The sequence below is a fragment of the Platichthys flesus genome, chromosome 10 (assembly GCF_949316205.1).
Source record: "Platichthys flesus chromosome 10, fPlaFle2.1, whole genome shotgun sequence".
Lineage (NCBI taxonomy): Eukaryota > Metazoa > Chordata > Actinopteri > Pleuronectiformes > Pleuronectidae > Platichthys > Platichthys flesus.
Genome location: NC_084954.1, coordinates 16,311,035 through 16,329,968, shown reverse-complemented (window position 1 = coordinate 16,329,968; position 18,934 = coordinate 16,311,035). Strand labels below are relative to the sequence as shown.

Below are 18,934 nucleotides of genomic sequence, written 5' to 3'. Positions count from 1 at the left end.
ATGTGTGTGTGTGTGTGTGTTTGAGGGGGTGGGGGAAGGGGGGGGGGGTGTAAGGGGGCGTCCTGTCGAGCCGCCCATGGGAGCGCGGGGGGGCTGTATTGTCTGTTGCTCCGTTGCAGATGTCAAAAGTGTGTGAGGTCTGGATCTGCGGCAGACTGGCAGACAGTCCCTCTCCAGCCAGCAGCCAACCAGCCTGTCAACAACACTTGCTGCTACTAAGAGCATAATGTCCAGCCTGCTGTGCCACTTTGGACACCATGGGGGCTTGTGGACATTTCTCCCAGTCCTTTCTGCCTTCACTTTTTTTTTGTCCTCCTTCCGTCTTCTGCAGCTCCTCCTGAGCTGAATGGTGTCTTTAGTCCGGGCGACATGCCAAGCAAATAGGGACGGTATTTGAATACCTCGGGTTGGAAATAAAACCCCTGTTGCATTCTGGGTGAGAAGGGATCGCTGTATTCGGGGGGGGGGGGGGGGGGGGGGGTTGAGAGACGTACACGGTGATGTCACTTCCTGCGTCCACACCAGTCTATACCACAGTGTTGTTCGTACCCATGGCCTTCTTCTTGCGGATGCTCATGGCGTATTCCCCGCGACTCGTCCCGTTCTCCTCTTTCCGTAGTGGTTTCCTGCAAATACACATTTTCACAGAGTGAGTTCCTTTAAAGACAGAAGTGACACTACATTCGCCCGCGGCTAAAGGCCACGTCATTAAAACGGACTTTCTAGACTGTTAACCTTTGGGCTGATTTGATTCCTCCGGCTGCTCTGGATGGATAAGCTGGTCTCGGCGATCCTTTCTAATAAGCTCAATGTCCAAAGGTCACTTTTGCAAGGAGACGGGAGGGAAGGATGCTTTGCAACACAGGGGATAAGGCAATTACCTACTATGACTGGTAGATGCAATCTCCCTGCTAAGTAATGAGTATGTGTGCTGCTGCTCTTAAAACAACTTGGGAATAACATCGATACATAACCCGCCTGGTGAAATTCCCTCTCAGCGCTGGCTGTGCTTTTGTACTCGGCTGCTTTTTGAGAGTACGTTCTGGTGCAAAATGAAGCGGCGACACATGATCCCTGTGCTGCTGCTGGCCTGTGAAGAGCAGTATCACTCAATGCCGCCCTTTTCATGCACTCCTCTGTGCCTTTGTGGTTATTATATTTGTCCAGTGTACTGTGGCTTCTGCACCGACCCCCTCAGCTGCTCTCCCCTGCTCGGGCTTATGTAACTCGGAGACAGATCTGAATACAGTTAATACAGTCATTGTCCCGCTCAACACTGTACAGTGCCTTCACTGGCACAGCGGACCCTTGAGCGACATCTTAGCTCAGTGTCTCCTCTCCTAGCCGCTGAAAGCCGCGGCTGGCCGGTCCAACTTTGACGAACAGTCATTCTCAGTCCAGTCCAGCGCAAATCGCTTTCCTTTCTCGGACACGGTGCAGAGAGGGAATCCTTATAGGGCCAAATGAGCACATTTCACAGACATCATGTAACCCAATACAACGGCACTGCAATAAAAAACCTGGGTGAAGTTTGTTTAGTTTCTGTGGAGACCGGGTCAGAGATGTGATGCTGTAATGACTTTTTAAAGGGAGCATGCACATTTTTAAAGAAGGAATAACATAAACATAAATGCAATGTTGCTCAATTCAATTCATATTTATATAAAATCTATGGGCTGTACCTTTTAAGACTATATTCTCTCTGTTACAACTTAATGTTGTTTCTATTAATATCAGTTTTCTCCATGGTGGTGGTGTCAATCCACTAAATATTTATTCATGCACATGGACACTCTATTTATTCACGATTCCTGAGCTGTCATCTCAATTTGTCAGCCGTCTCTTTTCCCGTGTGATCCCGCGCTCTTCAGCCAATCTGATTCTGCCACACCTGTTATACAACCATCTCTCTGCTGTCAGGTGTTCAAGCTGCTCCTGTCTCAGCTGTTTTTCGGCTGTCATGTCCGTGCTGTGCTTCACCTCCGTGCCTCCACCTCCTCTGCTCATCAGAGCTCCTCAGAAATCCTGCTCAGCTCCACTCCAGCCACTTTTCCTTTTTTTCAGCAGCAGAATAACTCTCATCTGTCGTTTCGGCCAATCAGGATGTTTACCAGTCTCACCATGATGGAAAAAAATCAGAGTGGAGTCTGAATGATGAACAATCTTGATCTGTTTCTAGAAAGGAGGGTTTTAAATGCCGCCACTTGGGTGAGACTAAGATTTATTTTATTACGACTATGACATTTATTTCCATTTTATACACACTCATGGTCCCTGGATAACAAATCCTACTGACACTGCTGGTCTCCTGACTTGTAGCCACACCAGTTATTTCACATTTGTGGATTTAAATGAAATGTTTCTACAATTATTTAATGGATTAGTGCAGACATTTATGATCCCCTCGGGTGAACTGATACCCCACTTTCTTTGCCTCTGGTGCAATTTAGTAATTTGCATAATTCAATGTGTTTGTTTTTCTTCATTCATGTCTCCCTCAGGATGAACTGTGGTCACTCCCTTACTTTTCAATTAGTGCTGGTGTCAAGTCAACATTTAAGTTTGCCTGAAGACTTCGTTTTAAATTCCTGTTAAACCAATTGGTTTTGTGATTTGTTTGTTCCTCAACAAATGTCAGCATGCTAAAACATAATTGTAATATCTTACGTTATATGTAAATAAAAACAACAGATTTGTTTGGTCTATATGAGGACAGAGGCTGGACAAGTTCCCAGCAAAGACCTTTAATCACTGTGATCGCCCTCTGGTGGCTGGCTTGCAGTAGACCTCATAAACCCCACCTCCTCCATGTTAGTGATTGGGACATGGACCAAACTAAAAAGTCAAAGCGCACATTGAATGAAATTGTCTTTCATTTTAGGTAATTATCACACTGATGTTTGGTCAAATATTTATTTTCTATATTTGATGCTATAAAATGGGGTGAAATATTGATCGACAGCTGGAACTGACAATACCATGACCACACCAAACGATCACCAATCTATGGACTGCTCTAAATAAAGTTCAAGATAGTGGCGCTCGAGATACGTCTTCAATCTTTATGCAGACCACAGTCTATGACATCAAACTTAGTCGGGATTTTCATTGTGAGCATGTTTGCATGCTAATGTTATTAGCCTAGTAAGCTCAATATATCATAATAATCTACCTTTAGCATGATAGCAATGGTGAGCATGCTATCATGCACAAAATAATATTAACTCACTTCAATTTTAAATGAAGCTAAATCAAGTCCATTGAGCTTTCTTGTATTGTAATGATTTTATGCCTGATATCTTGGAGTGTAGATGCCTTAATAAGATGTTGACCAGTAATTGCTTCCTAAAATAGAAGACACTGCACTGCAGAAAAAGTTGCAAACAAACTGTGAGGCTGTGACTAAGACTTCCTAGGGGACAGTCAGCTGTGAGGGGTCGTTTGGCTCAGGACACCGGGGACACATGCTGGCCGTGTAGGACGGAGGCAGCTTGCAGTGTCCCTGTGGGACCCGGGGAAAGCCTGGGACAGGAAACCGTCCAGCCGCGGGGTGGAAACACATTCTGCTGTGGGGGCGATGATTGGATGATTCGGCTGCAGCTCTGCGAGTTGGGATATACCAAAGTTTTCTCGAGGGGACAGATGATACTGTTTATAGCCAGTGTGGGAATTCTTCCCCTCAGAACAGTGAGTCACTGCGGACGATATTCATTTAACGTTACAATACGTCCCTGCAGCGCACTAATAACTTTTTTGAGGGGTCAGTTTTTTCATGTCATGCTGTAAAATCCAGTCTGATCCTGTTGGTTTAAAGCCTGAAGGTGCTTCAGCCCTGTTTATTTCTCCCAGGATGTAATCTCCGCTCAGACTGACCATGTCGCTGGGGGCCACCATACAGGGCAGAGCACAGGGGCCTCAAACCAACCTCGACCCAGACGTTCAATAATAGATGCCATGCTGTTGACACATGGCAGGTGGCAACACAGGACTTCACAGGTGGGATGAATATTTCATATCAAAGCTGTGCAATCACAGCGCACTCTCCTGTTTGAAGTTTAGGGAATGGATCCCGTCGAAATTGGGACATGTGTTGAGCTGTTTACGATTACTCCAGCCATCTGGATATTGCCATGGTTGAAAGAATAAGCATTAGAAAACAGACTGTAAAAAGCTGTCTGCAGTTCTGGTGCTGCTGGTATAGTCATTTTTGAAAATGCAAGGAGATTATTAATGGATGTATCAGTAAACATTGGATTTTAAAGCATTTTGTTCCTTTTATTGTATCTGAGGTTGGAGAGTTTGGGATGTGGTGTATCACCCTTGGACAGGACCGGCTGTGATGTGTTATCCGTCTTTGGCCGAGCCTCCCAGAGCGGGAAGTGGTTGGGAAAAGCTACGAGCTTCATTAGTCAGTTGGGTTTGAGTTTTGTTTGTTTTGGCTCCTTCCGTGGCTGAAAGCCCGGACCACAGCATCATGTCTCTTGCTTCGGATGGCACAGCAACACTGAGACCCAGCGTGTGTCTGAATCCTCTTCTCTATGCTCGAACACACCAGCCTCCCTGAGTGCTGTGGACTCTGAATAGAATCGCATGGAAGTGTTTCTTTCTTCTCTCCAGCCCTCTTTGCTTCTGACAGATGACTGGCAGACAGAGATTATAAAAAATAACAAAAGGCCAGGAGGGCTGGGACCTGCAGAGCTCGCTCCTCTGCTGTCTGTGCCGCTCAGGCCTTGGCCCTCGGCCAGCAGATTTTCATTGGGAAAGCCCGGAGCACCGAGGGGCTGGAAGTGCTATATATAACTGGCTGTTTTTCTCACTGACAAACCCTCTCTCACATTGTTATTGACCAAGATGCTCAATTACTGCCATTGCTTGCTTTGCTAGACATCATTTTATCCGCCCTTGTCTCTGTGTTGTTTCCTCTCAGGAACAATGGACGGTTACAGATTCCCTGACAAATGTTTAAAAGAACCACATTTTCCCTGGATTCCCTGGCTGGTGACTAATGAATGTGTAATAAGGCCAGTCTGGCTGGACCTGTGTATTTCTCCCCTCTCATTCAGAGAGGAGGGCAGCTTGGCGTGGCACAAAGTCTGCAGTCTAGAGCCCACAGAGCTTCAGGACACGACCCGCTTGCATGTATAAAAGATGTGGCCTGTGAATGAATGACTGCGCAAATTAATTCATAAATAATGACTTGGGTTTGGGGCTAGAGCCCGTATTGCAACAACACTTTCCTACCACTGCTGCATTAAAAAAGGTGCCCCTTGGCTACACAGGGGGCTGGAGAATTGCCATAATGAATTCCTGAGCCAACTACCCATTACTTCCACTGCCTGACTTTGCCTATTTGTTGTTTACAGAAAGGAGAGATAGAGTTCTGCTGAGGAAAGCCATATCTGGGATTGGGGCTTGATAAATCCCATAAATATAATATGGTAGGACACAGAATCTATTTAAACATGCATAAATAAAACATAAAAGTCGCTCCCTAATTAAGCACACATGTCTGTGGCCGTTCTCACATGAGTGTGTGAAAGTCTGTGTTTATACCATGTTTTATAGAGTGTGTAAATATGCCACGATGATGTATGTATGTATGTTAAGATGCTGTGTGTATATGGATGGGTGCACACAAGTATCCTCTGCATGCTTCTCTGTGCATGTGCACGTGCATGCACGGGGCTTTGCACGATGTGGACGTGTGTATGTGTGTGTGTGTGTTTGTGTGTTTGTGTTTGTTAAATGTCTGGGAACATTACCATGGATGTCAGAGTGCATGTGTAACATGGTGCTGCCTGAATGTCACACAGAGAATTGGGTCTGGTTTGTGCTGCAGGCAAAACCTCACGCAGCCTTTTCTCTAATAAGCCAAATGGGAAAAGCAGTTCCCGGCTGCAACGGCAGCGTCTTGGGATTCCTCTGCTCGCCTCCTGCTTTCATGTTCATGAATCATTTCTACCAAGCATTATGAAAAAAAAACATAAATGTAAACTTGGTGATGTTACCTAAGGTTGTCATGCACCTCAATACATTTATTTAGGATATAGGAGGTTTCTGCTGGACTCACTGTAGTGGATCTTTCTCAGTGATGTTTACAACCCATTCCATTACCTAACCTCTGACCTGAGTGTGACCCAGCAGGGTGAGGACGGGGTCAACGTAGCCCCCTGCGCCGCTCTGACACGAGGCCAGGAGAAATACTACTGTCTCCCATGGGTCACATTACACATGATATGTTGAGTAGCCAATCTGTGACAGTTTCCATTTCAATTTGCAACGTCTGATATATTGAGGAGTAAGTAACTGAAATATGAGATATGAGAGAAATGACATCCAACCTCTTGATGGCCTTGTAGCAGATGATGATGGCTGAGAGGAGGAACACCAATGAGGCACAGCCGACCGTTCCAAGCACTGCAATGTCCATCTCCATCCACCAGGGCCTCAACAAGGGCACCATGGGCTCCGGCACTTAGAACGAGAGAGAAGAGGGGAAAGTAGGAGAGAGAAAACGCAGAGAATGAATTTAATGAATCTCAAACAAAATACATTACTCTGCTTTCAATGCACACATCACCAACTTTAGCCGTGTCGTTATATCCTGAGTGATTGCATTATACAACACAGCAACAGGGCAGCATTACAGGGATTCTCTGATATGGGAAGTAGCCGCTCTTTGGCTCTTAGGTTCAACGTTCAAAGATATACAACCTGACACCATGAATCATTTAAGGTCCCGTCAGCCTCCTCTACACCAGCACACCAGTAAACACCAATTTCTTGCAGGAACCTCCTGCTCTTCCCACATTAGATCTGTGGACTGAGGCCACTCACCAGGACCGTTGTATAACATTATGTGCATCAGCAACTTAAAGTCTGTAATGCAGAAACTTGCCTCCTCTCTTTCTGCAGTGGGTGATGCTCCCCCCACATCTATAACTCAGTTTAGTCATGTGCACATCAATCTATCGGAATGCCGATTTCTTCCAGCTCCATGCTCCTGAGCGAATACACCGTTCTGTATATGCAAAAAGGCGAACTCCTAACTCCCGCATGTACAGTGTTATCTGTTATGAATGAACGAAAGGGTTTACACCATGGCAACAAATACTCCTCGGTAATGCCGTGGACTATTTTCCAGCACAGCACATTTCTCAACGGAGCAAATAACAAGGCGCTGCTCTTCCCGGTAAGGCACACCACATCATAAGTCACTATGAATTTAAAAGCTCCTCTCAGCCAAACTTCCATTTTAATCCTGCATTTTGTCAACGGCTGTAGGATTTAATTCAGTCAGTGGTACGGATCGACTCTATTGTGACGGAGCACTCTCCTTTGCAAGGACTTCGGAAACCATTTTTAAGCACACGGTCGCTTACTTGCAGCGCCAATTTCCCCAAAGACTTTTAGCACATAGATAAGATCGCAGCCATTGTCCCAGTTTTTTTGCCATGCATATTCATTGCCTTTTAAAGACTTCAGTTTAAAGCAAAATTTCTGCTCTAACCACTCAGCAAATTAGGCTACTGAAGGAGTATCAAGATAATTATGTGCCTGTATAGATTAAATTGAAAAAGGGAGGGGAAAAAAATCCCTTTTAAGTGAATTATTCATGGCGTCTGCAGCATCTGCAGACATTTCCTATGTAAAGTTAAAAAGGAATGGAAATTGGCCTGCTTATCATACTTATCGTGACACGCTGCTTGTTGTGGAGGCACCAGATCCTTGTGGATGCAGAGCTCCACTTGTGCATTGGCGGTAAGTGGGCATCCAACCCCCCCCCCCCTCGCCTCCACACACACAAACACACCTTGGTTTAGAGTCAGATGGTCCTGGCAGCATTCATGCAGTGACCTTGACAACAATCACAGATGGGTCTATAACTCTCGATTCATAGGTAGCTCACATGGTGAGTCAGGGGAGGGAAAAAAGGAGGTCCATCTAAATTGAGCAGACAGAGACAAATAGAAGAAAATTCATTGGACCTGATTGATTAAAACCTTCACAGTGCTGTCTGTTGAGACTTTGGTGATGAAGTGCTCCTCCCTATTCATAACACTAAGGGCTCAGGGTTGAGTGATTCTAAAGAGTCACAATAATAGCTCAGAATGGCTGCATCATCAGCAACGCCTGTCCCATATTTCAGCGCACTGTTCATTAAGGTGCTTGAGACGCCATACAAATCATCTCAACTTTCACAGAGCGGGGCCCGGTGAAATATGTTCACCTATCTGTCAGTGGATTTAGCGTTTCAGAGTGGAGGGGGAGAAACTGCCACAACAGGCCACTGGATCCACAGATATAGTGTACATGATTTGTACACACACAAACACACCCTTATTGCCGGCAGCTCAACTTCAAAAACGAAGCTGGAACTACTGTGCTGCTTCATTAGCTCCTTATCTCTATCAAATTAGAGCTAATTTAATTAACTCATCTGTGTTTTAAACAGGGGTCCTCCGGGGGAAACCCTACCACTGAGACACTGAGCTTGGCAGCCCAGCAGGCTTGGATTTCACAGGCAGCTGGGTACTCCTCAAGGTCAGACCCGGTATAAATTAGTCCTGTGTTCAGCTGTCAACAATCCTGCTGGCTCTATCACACACAGAAAGCCAAGGCCCATGCATGGGCACTCACATATCAACTCTCAGGGGAGGGGAAATGTTTCCTCTTTTGCATAAAAGGAAAAACAGTTTCTTCAGACTATTGCTTGACACGTGGCTGTAGGAGTGAGATCCAACTGTGGGGTGAGAGTGGAAGGGGTGAGGCAGACAGTCTCGGACGGGTGACAGGTGTGAAAGCCTGGGTTTCTTACCTATGGTGACCAGTAGCCGCGGGGGAGGCGGGGGAGGTGGCGGTGGAGGCAGGGGAGGGTATCTTCTACAGTGGCATGCCAGCTGGCACTGTTCACTAACTTTCTCCGCCACAGTCCGTGAGCATGACCTCTGGAGTTCTCCCTTATGGCGAGGGAGAGAGGAAGAGAAAGAGAGAGAGACATTGAAATGGCTGAGGCCCTGTCCTTCAGTGCATTACTCAGAAGTGCCATCAGCACAACACTGTGCAGCACGAATGGAGACTCTTGAACAGCTCAGCAGCCTCTCATTTGGCAGCACCGTGGACATCCTCTCAGCATTCTCTCCATATCGCAGCTCCAGTGTTTGTTGTCACTGGGGCTGCTGGTGTATGTAGTACATGCACAATAGTAGCACGTCTATGGCTGCATCAGCCCGCTCCCTGGAAGAAACCACCCACCAGCAGAGTGGGCAGCAGGCTGCCCCGAGGAGTGTGCGTGGGCGGACTTGGAAACTCAAGCTGATCACATTACACATGAACCCTGGCAACAGTGTGTGCGTGTGAACAACAGCTCACCACCATCTGTAGGCAGCAGCAGCACGGGGCAGAGGTTAGAATACTCATCACTAGCATATGCCTGCCTGCTGCAGGGATCCTGGTGGGATAACTGAATATTGTCATCATAAAAACACAGTTGGCTACTCCATGTTCCCACCACAAAGAGAGATGAGTGTCTGCGTGTGGATGAGAGTGCACTTAGATGTAATTCTCATGCCATAGTGGAAACTCAGCATATGCATGGCTCAGAGTATTTAAACTCACATGTTTGCCATGGACTGGCGACACCTCCATATAGTGAATGCACACAAGCAAAGGATTATATTATAACTGCAGCTAAATGTGTGAATACCAGTTTTAAAAAAAAGACAGTCAGCACCACAGTTTTAACCACAGTCCATCAGTAAATCAAACTCCAGCTACATTAGTGCGACCTCTCCTCATGCGTAAAGTGACAAGTGGCGCGCCCCGAGCCATGAACCTTACCTGGCATGAGAGTAAAAACAGTGAGAGGAGGCAGTGACCGAAGAATAAAGGCCAACAACTTAAAGTGAATGGCATTAGATCTTGGACCAGCATTCCTCTGTAGTCGAAGATACTCGGCAGCGTTTCCAACAGATGAATGCAGCACACATAGGCTGGAAGTGTGTGGGAAATAACCATCCACCCTGTCCACTTCAGCGCAGAGATCTGTGACAGGCGTCCCCAGAAGTAGTTTATGATGCCACAATCATTTTCCTCTTGAAATCCCGTTGTCGGTAGCATAGGACAGGCGAGCCGGTGGAGTGAGTGAAGCAAATGTTCGACCATTCACATGTCGAAAGTAGTTCTTCTGTTTTTGCTTTCTTTCTTTCTTTCTTTCTTCGTTCTTTCTTCTTTCTTTCTTTCTTTCTTTCTTCCTTTTTATTTCCTTCCTTCTTTCTTCCTTTCTTTCCTTCTTTCCTTCTTTCCTTCTTTCCTTCTTTCCTTCTTTCTGTCTTTCTGTCTTTCTGTCTTTCTTTCTCTCTCTGGCACTCAAACGGCGACCTGGATCACGCCGGTGGTCCGCGCAATGTGAGGGCGGTGGATGGCCCGTACCTTACATCCCTCCTCGGCTGCGAGCATGAGTGCAAATGGGCCACTCAAGCCATCGAAGTTGAAGGAGAGAGAGGGGGGGGGGGACACGGAAAGAGAGAGAGAGCGAGCAAGAGAGAGAGAGAGCGAACGAGCGAGCAAGGGAGAGAGAGAGAGAGAGAGAGAGAGAGAGAGAGAGAGAGAGAGAGAGAGAGAGAGATCCTCAGGAATATCGTGCGGCAGGATTCTCCCCCTCAACTTATCTGGGCTGAGCGGTGGATGTGCACGGGCGCGTCCGGAGCGCAGAGGCTGAGCCGCGGGTTCACAAACTGATGCCTCCCGCGCGGTGTGCCAGAAACGCAGCGGGCTGTGTCACACGGGAGCGTCAGCATCACCACCGCCGCGCACTGGAGGCTGCGCGCACATCAGCTCTTCCTGGCGGCGCGCAGGCATCCTACAAATGCACCCTCCTTAAAAAGTAACTCCCCCCCCCCACCACCACCACCACCTCATCCTCTTCATCCTCATCACCGCTCCCTTCATCCTCCCAAAAAGAGGAAGATAGATAGAGAGGGGAGGAGGAGGGCGGGTTATTGGGGGGGATGTGGTCAATATTAGGGCGTTTGTATCAGTTGGCTTTTATTTTATATTTTTTTGTTTTGCTTGTTTATAGTTGTGTGTGGTTTTTTTTATTTTAATTTTATCACAGTGGTCCAGGCAGGATAGTATAGCCCACAATGAGGCGTGGAGGAGGAGAGTGCGTAAGGATGACGCGTCAAGTGGAGTGAGAGGGGGGGAGAGAGAGAGAGAGAGAGAGAGAGAGAGAGAGAGAGAGAGAGAGAGAGAGAGAGAGAGAGAGAGAGAGAGAGAGGGAAGAGCGCTGGACGCCTACCGACTCAAAACATTGCCATGCCCATGTTTGATTTCCCAGCTAGAACACTCTGTGGTCCAATGTCCCCAAGTAGGCCGAGGGAATAAACACCACTGATGTAACCTGGCACTCACTGCTGATATAGTGCTCAACAACAAAGACATTTGTAAGATATTCATGAGCCATTTATTTAGTTTAACTCAACTTTCACTTTATTTTCGCCACTTGCTGTGTAGCTTATCACCATGCTGATAGAGTTCATGGGAGGAGATGCTGAGTAGGCCAGAGGGTAGAGTGCGGCTGCGACGGGTAGTTTTTTAAAGAGCAGAGTTGCATAATGTTGTTGGTGGTCCTCACTCGGCACAGTTATGAAATTACCCCACAGCTCACAGCCATGGTACTAGAGAGCCAACGTGACAGGCACAGTTTACTGGGGTTTAGTTAAACACTGTCAGAGGGAATCAGATCTCATCTTCTGGTGTCAATGATTAGTACCGAGAAGAAGATTTGTATGTTTTATAAAATTTGCAATCTGTATCTGTTATTTGGCGTTACCACGTTTATAAAAAAAATATCCCACTTACTATAGTCATAGTGCTGATTTGGTGTAGCACAGTTTTTAGTCAAACATTTACATTAAAACCAAAGATTCCTTATCCCACAGTTATGTAAATGACAATGTTTGTCTATGATAAAGGTTGTTTTCAAACAACATTAACAGAAAAAAGTCTGAAGTCCAGCAACAAGGTCCACGTCTGGCCAGACAACCCAAACCAAATATGAAAAGACAAAACACAAGAAACAACAAAACAGAACAAAACAAATCAAAACCATCGTCAACCCCCTATAATTCTACAGAGTAACATTGGATACCTGATCCAAATAGAACTTTTGCAAGAACAAGTGGCGTCGATCTCTCATCGTTCAGGCAAGGACTGGGCCCCCAACTCTATCAAAAAGACCTTCTCTTCCAGCCACTATGAGTCCATCTCATAGCTTACCATTGCACTTAATACCACTATCCAGTCCTTAAAAGTGGATAAAGTATCAGACTTCCAGTGGCGCTGGGTTATCCTACACCCTGTTAACAAAGCTAAGCGGCACTATGATCTCTGGAGTTCTGACATTTCACTATAGTGTGGTATAATCCCAAGAGACATATTGCAGGATTTTTCCTCCTCATTTTTCAAGAAGTAAAATGATTTCATCCCAAATGGTAGATCAACGCTTAAAAGCTGCAACAGCTAAGTGATTTTTCTATTCACGACTGCTAGTCTAAAATTTCCAAAGAAGAGTCGAAACATCCAGCCTGTCAATTGTGAGGATCTGCTTCTTTTCACTAAATCACAGTAATGGTCATCGGGTCTTTTGTTGTTTATTGGACAAAACAGGACAATTAGAGACATCGTCGTGAGCTTTGGAAACTTGTGATTATCCATTTGGACAGTTTTTTGCCATTTTATTGTCCAAATGGATAATAATCAATCTGCATTCTAAACACAATTGGAAACCTATCTCCTTCCTTATCGTCGACATCTTTGTTCCGGAGCACTCTCTGTCACTGGGCGATCTTGTTTGAAGGACTTGAACAGGGGGTTTCAAGCCTTAAACCTCAGATGTCAGTTCTGCAGGACAGTTTCTCCTCTTCTCTCTCCTTTCTGCTCAGCTTGTACGTCTTTATTCATGTTTCACAAACCCCACAACCATATGTGCTCCATATCTTGCTCGAGAGGTGAGAGCCAATTGTGTCACAGCCTGCTTAGTCCAAGTAACACAAAGAGCATCTCGGCTGACTAGTCAAACAACTTTGGATTAAGATCAATGGATTCAGCATCGAGCTCCACAGCCTTTTCCTTGCTGCCGAGCGTTTATCACATCTCTTGCCTATCAAAAAGCTCTTCACAGACAGTAATGGGGTGAGCTCATGCACACAAGAGCCGTGGATGACTTTTAGAGTGGAAAATCCACAGCTGCTGTTAAACTGCATTTGCACATATACAGTAGAATGCAGAGTTGTTTTTTATTCCTGAGTTTCTGATGCACACAACAAGCCTGGGATGAAATATATATATAGTGGGCCCAGCGGTTCAGCTCGTCCATCCGCTCTCCTACAGTCAGTCCCAGTATTGATTATCTGACAAGAGGAGAGCACTACATCCTCCAGGTTACTTCCTGCTGCCTCAACTCATTCCAACAAGCAGCAGTCTGCCACAACATACATCACGGCCCCTTTTAAAGTCAGATAAGAAAAGCTCTTAATTAAATTACTGAGGTCTTTCAGTGTGATTATTTTTGCCGAGAATAATCAACAGTGTCTCTGTAAGCCAACAGGAGCCAAACAAATTACTGGCATCGAGCAGAATGAGATTTTAAAAGCTCACGTCAAGCATGGAGTATTAATGTTCTTAGAAAATAACTGAGCTGCATCTATCTTCATCTGTTCATCTCCTTTATTGGAACAGGCCGGTTGATTTTTATCACTGTGGAGGTAGATTGCCATCTAGTGGGAAAGTCTGGCAACACATGACATGAAGAGGTTCCATGTAAATGTATCACAGATTAATGGCACATAAATGAATAAGCACAATTTTGTGTTCACACATCAAATGAAATAAAAAACACTGAAAATAGCACGGACAGTATTGGATGAAGTTGTTTTTGCTACACAAAGTCACATACAACACAAGAATAAGAACAAGAACAAGAACAAGAACAAGAACAAGAACAAGAACAAGAACAAGAACAAGAACAAGAACAAGAATAAGAATAAAAATAAGAACAAGAACAAGAACAAGAACAAGAACAAGAATAAGAATGATATCAAATTAAATCTCCACACTGCATTCTCACAGTACTATTTTCCTACTTCTTTTAAATATGTACAGCTTTTAGCTTATGATATGTTGACATGATTTCATATTTTACCAAACCTCAACAAATTATCCAGGAGCCAAATAAGTGATACATTTCTCCCTCTGATGTCTTTGTGTCCATATTGTCCTTCGATTCCTCCAGATCCAGATAACACAGTGTGTTCGGAGTGAAGATGATCCATTGCTCCTAATTACTGGGAGAGTTCTGCGGAGGACTTTCCATCACTTTTACACTATCCGGCCACTTTATGTGATACACCCACACAGTCTATTACAATCCAACACAACCGTTCTGCCATAAAGTCTGCTGAGGTCACAAGTTTTAGAGGTTGTCGTCGAGGTTGTAGTTGTAGAAGATGGTGATGTCCTGGACTGTGTTGTACTCAGAGGTGTTTCAAATGTTCTGCCTCCTCATGTATCTAAACAGGGAGGAGAAAAACAGGGAAATGAATGGCAGAGCTGCTCTGCTGAATTGCCATATACTTTATAGGTGTATAAACTGACTACTGAGTGTGTATTTATTACCACAGTTGGGTCCATACATATCTTTTTTTACCAAAGCCAGAAGACGTGGGATTAATTAGCTCTAATGAGCCCTCAATATCTCCATCAACACTGCTGTTGAGTAGAGGTTTGTTTGTGATGTGTGATTTCAAACTAACGCCCTCCTTTTCCTACAAATCTGTAGATATATGTAATGCTACACACATAAAATCTTAAACCACCCCCTGTTATTACCCCATTTATTTCTTTGTTCCTTTTCACTTTGCCCTAGAGAGCTGTTATCTTCATGGATCGGTGCACTGTATATGGCTTTATCTAATTTGATGTATGGTTATAGCTCTCCATATTTTTTATTTCCCTTGCTCTGGTTTATCTTCCGTGGATCCTCATCTGGTCTGTCTCTTGTGCTGCTGTAATACTGACTGTCCCCGCCCCGGAGCATCAATACACTCATATCTTATCTTGTTGTGGCTATTTTGGAGCAAAGAACTGATACAGGGAACAGAAAAAAGTGCCCATACTTACAATAGAAAGTTCCACTAATGGATGTGTCATGGAGAGCTTCTGCTGGAAAGACAGCCCAGACAGAGTCAGATTTCTGTTACACCACAGAGCCCCACTGGGCCGCTGCTAAATAGATTTTGTCTACAGTATCCAAACACAGGGAGGAATGATAGTCTGGTACTTTGTAACATCACCAGACACCCAAACACTTCCTGGCAGCAACATTTTTTCAAGTGGAGTCTGCCTGAATCTGCGGAGATGCATATGTATAAATATATATATAAATGCATATACACGTGCATATAAAAACAGTGTTGCATCAAATGTGTAGATGTTTACAGCTATAGAACAACGTTATTTTCTGAGCTTGAAAAACCTTAAGTTCCTGATAAAAGTGGTACAGTCCCCATTTCAAGTCATGGTCCTCCACCTCATAAAGTAGCCTGGACAATAACGATCCTATAGAGCAGCCAGGTGACCAAGAGAGATGTGCCACAATGATGGTGATGATGGTGATGATGGTTTTCCAATCTCTGACCAGAAGTATTCAGATGGTTGCAATCTGCAACATCGCCACTAGATGCCACTAAATCCTACACACTGGTACTTTAAATGTATATCTTTGGTGCACATGTGCAACAGTTACAGTAAGTCTATAATGTGTTTGTTGGTACAGTTTGTCTACATGTCTGTGGATTGAGCGTGTAGGACGACTCCCATGAGCTCCCCCCCCCCCACCCAAAAAAAAGCTAGATTAAAGTGTATCGGTCAATTTATAGATGGCTCAGCTCAACCCACCATATAGCTGAAATGCAAATGTCCCATGCATCCACCTGTCCTGGCAAAAGGACAGCGATGCACTGTGGGATTTACGGGCGCCTTTATGTGCTTCCTCTTTCTCCCTCCTCTCATTCTCCCTCACTTCAAAAGAACAGGAGTAGGGGTGACAGGCCAGGGGAGGGAGAGCACCATTGTTAATTGGCCTTTTCAGCCGAACAGAGAGGTGAAGGGAAGAAGAAGAGCGCAGGACAATGGGGTCCCTTTCGCCTCTCCAGAACAAGAGTGATGCACTGCCTTAAAAGATAGAGCGGCCAGAGCACACACACACACACACATATAGACCTGCAGGGCTCTCCTCAGACAACCCCAAACGGACTGAATGAGGCAATCAATCATGGAGGCTGCACTTCACTACAAGTAAATGGCCTGTAGCCTTCATATAGACTGCAGACTCTTTCTTTTTTTTTAAGAAAGTTCAGTGTCCTGGTGCAGGAGGGAATCCACGGTGCACGTTATATTCTTTGAGGACAAGTGTTGCTCCCCAGACAAACAGCTTCCTCCACGTCTCATTCCACTGCTGCTGCTGGGCTTCAATGGGAGGATAGGTACTCTCAATTTTTTTGTATCCCCTCACTTCAATAAGGGGATGAAGCTCAATTAGCATTTCACAACTCCCCTCTTCCTCTTCCTCCGCCTCCATTGCAACCTTCCCTGCAGAGCCCATGCTTTCTCTTTGGGGATTGTCCTGTTTTGGGCCCTTGTTGCCGTTGGCAGGGTGACAGTATTCAAGTGTGCAAACTTGTGCCATTGTCCGCGGGCCAGAGGGAGCCATGGAGACCCCCATAATATGACACAGGAAAATGTTTGCTGATGGCAATTCTATGGGCTTTGTCCGACTCTTTCTCCTTCATGACGACTCGATTTAAGTCTCTAAATGTTTGACTACAAATGCAGGAGTGCTATCCAGCTCCTTCCCCTTTGTCCCGCGAGGTTTGAATGAGTAATTCAGCCTTTGTGTCGCTCGATTGAGGGGGCAAATAGAAAGACAAGATTCTTGAGCGTTCAAGCCCCCTTTCCATGGTTATGCACTCTTTAGACCCCCCCCCCCCCCCCCCCCCCCGACCCACCCTCACTAAGTCCTCCAGCTGACATCACTCTCTGTGTTGCTCCATCTATGTTCAAATGTGTACCTTAAAAAGAGCTTGAGAGTTGATGTTGGAATTTACGCATTTTTTTTCGGCAGAGTTAGTAATTTTTAATTCATGCGCACCCCGGGTGTAAGATGCTTGGCTCAGCGCGCAGAACATCACCGTCCAGGAGAAATATCGCATCCCCTCAGCGGCGGCTTCTTTTTTCTTTTCTTTTTTTAGAGATCTCCATGACAACAATTTGCAATGGTGAAGAATTCGATACCGGGGCGCTTGGAGGCTGATTGGGGTGCATTGTGAGGGGCCTGGGGTCGCTGATTGGTTCAAGGAAAGCACCATAACTACAAGGAGTTTATATTCATTCAACTTGTTGAAGTGCTCCAACTGCAGTGTGGAGAACAGTCTGCGCCCGGGCTGCGCCTTCGAGGCTGGATTCATCCACAAGTGGTGCGTAAAGATTCATCCACCAGTGGTGCGTAAAGAAGATTCGCATCACCTTCAATTAAGGTTTTACTAAATTCTTAACTTGTATCCTTTTTTAAAATGTATTTTTCTCTTTAGATGCTGATGGTGAACAACAAGCTCTAACATGGACTGATTTTGAGTCAACATGGCAAACGCAGACAGTGAGGTGAAAACGCTGCTGAATTTCGTAAATTTGGCATCGAGTGACATCAAGGCAGCTCTTGACAAGTCAGCTCCGTGCAGACGCTCCGTGGACCACAGGAAATATCTGCAGAAGCAGCTGAAGCGCTTCTCCCAGAGGTACTCCAGGGTGCCAAGGTGCCACACGCACAGGCCTGCGGAATACGCGTTCGGCAGACCGGCTGCGGGGACTGCGCAGCAGAGCGTAAAGGGCGCAGACAAGGTCAGGTCGGATGCACAGGACGTGGAGAATGCTGGGAGCGCGGTGCAGGTGCCCATGAGGAAGCGCCAGCTCCCGGCTTCGTTTTGGGAGGAACCCAAGTTGACCCCAGCTAAGAAGGAGCGCTCATTGAAAAGAGGCCCTGCAGGTGCGTCTGAGGGCGGGGACCACGAGAAGCGGAAGAGGAGTTGTGGTGAGGACGCAAATAAGGCCGCGCTGCCTGCGTCCGGCCGGCGCAGCTCTGCGGACAAAGAGCCGCTCAAACTGGACCTGAGCTCTCATCACTGCGTGAGCGTGTGCGGCTGCTGCCCCTTCCAGTACCACGGACACCAGGTCCTCCATAGTCACATCGTTGTCCCCCACCCGCCCCTGGGACTGTGGAGCAAGGCAGCAGGGACAGAGACACCAGAGCATCCTTATGGACAGAAGCTTCACACACATGTCGTGGTCAAACCCATTCCCACCAAACCCACCGTCCAGTCTCCCATCTTCAGTGTGTTTGGATTCATTTAATTCCTCTACGAATGAACCCACACACAGATGTAAATATGACTACTTCTTGTTACTGTGTGCTTCACACAGCCACTTCCATTTTCAGTATTTGATCAGAAGACTCTTTTCTCAAGCACTTATTGGATTTCTTCATTTATTTTTATTGCTTAAATCTAAAGGACTAAATTGCACTTCTCTGCAGAATGAGTTAATCAGCTTCATTTTCTCGTGACACCACACAAGTCTCTTAAATTTGACAGTAAGTTAAAGAAAGGTTTCTACTTTTAGGTTTCTGCAGACGCTGACTGTTCTTTTTTAAAGTAGGAAGAAGCCATGCAAATGAATGAACGCATCCTGTTTTAGTTTCCTCTTTCAACTTTGAGAATAGAACGTGGGACGTAGACTTCTTTTTTTGTTTGTCAAAGTCGTGTCTGATATAGGCACATTTGAAACCGTGACTTTTATTTTTAAATAAATGATTCAACTTCCC

General features: G+C 45.6%; 2 protein-coding genes across 3 annotated transcripts; one reads left to right on the top strand and one right to left on the bottom strand.

Annotated features, from left to right (window-relative positions):
* Positions 1-472: 472 nt before the first annotated feature.
* prima1 (proline rich membrane anchor 1) lies at positions 473-10,824 on the bottom strand. Its single transcript, XM_062397994.1, has 4 exons — positions 9,841-10,824; positions 8,819-8,960; positions 6,342-6,474; positions 473-626 (listed from the first exon to the last, which is right to left on the bottom strand). The coding sequence occupies exons 1-4, from the start codon at positions 10,162-10,164 to the stop codon at positions 527-529; spliced, it is 699 nt and encodes a 232-aa protein (XP_062253978.1). The 5' UTR covers positions 10,165-10,824; the 3' UTR covers positions 473-526.
* Positions 10,825-17,431: 6,607 nt separating this feature from the next.
* LOC133962247 (protein FAM181A-like) lies at positions 17,432-18,899 on the top strand. 2 transcript variants are annotated; one of them, XM_062397774.1, is made up of 2 exons: positions 17,432-17,559; positions 17,649-18,899. In XM_062397774.1, the coding sequence occupies exon 2, from the start codon at positions 17,698-17,700 to the stop codon at positions 18,463-18,465; it is 768 nt and encodes a 255-aa protein (XP_062253758.1). In that variant the 5' UTR covers positions 17,432-17,559; positions 17,649-17,697; the 3' UTR covers positions 18,466-18,899. The 2 variants fall into 2 exon arrangements, with proteins under 2 accessions (XP_062253758.1, XP_062253759.1); XM_062397775.1 differs by having other exon boundaries at positions 17,466-17,534.
* The last annotated feature ends 35 nt before the right edge of the window (positions 18,900-18,934 follow it).

Coding starts and splice junctions, on each gene's coding strand:
- LOC133962247 (XM_062397774.1), top strand. CDS start 17,698: ATGGCAAACGCAGACAGTGAGGTGAAAACGCTGCTGAATTTCGTAAAT.
- prima1 (XM_062397994.1), bottom strand. CDS start 10,164: ATGGTCGAACATTTGCTTCACTCACTCCACCGGCTCGCCTGTCCTATG. Junction 8,961..9,840: donor TGTTTTTACTCTCATGCCAG/GTAAGGTTCATG, acceptor CCTCGCCATAAG/GGAGAACTCCAGAGGTCATG. Junction 627..6,341: donor TGCTACAAGGCCATCAAGAG/GTTGGATGTCAT, acceptor GTGTATTTGCAG/GAAACCACTACGGAAAGAGG.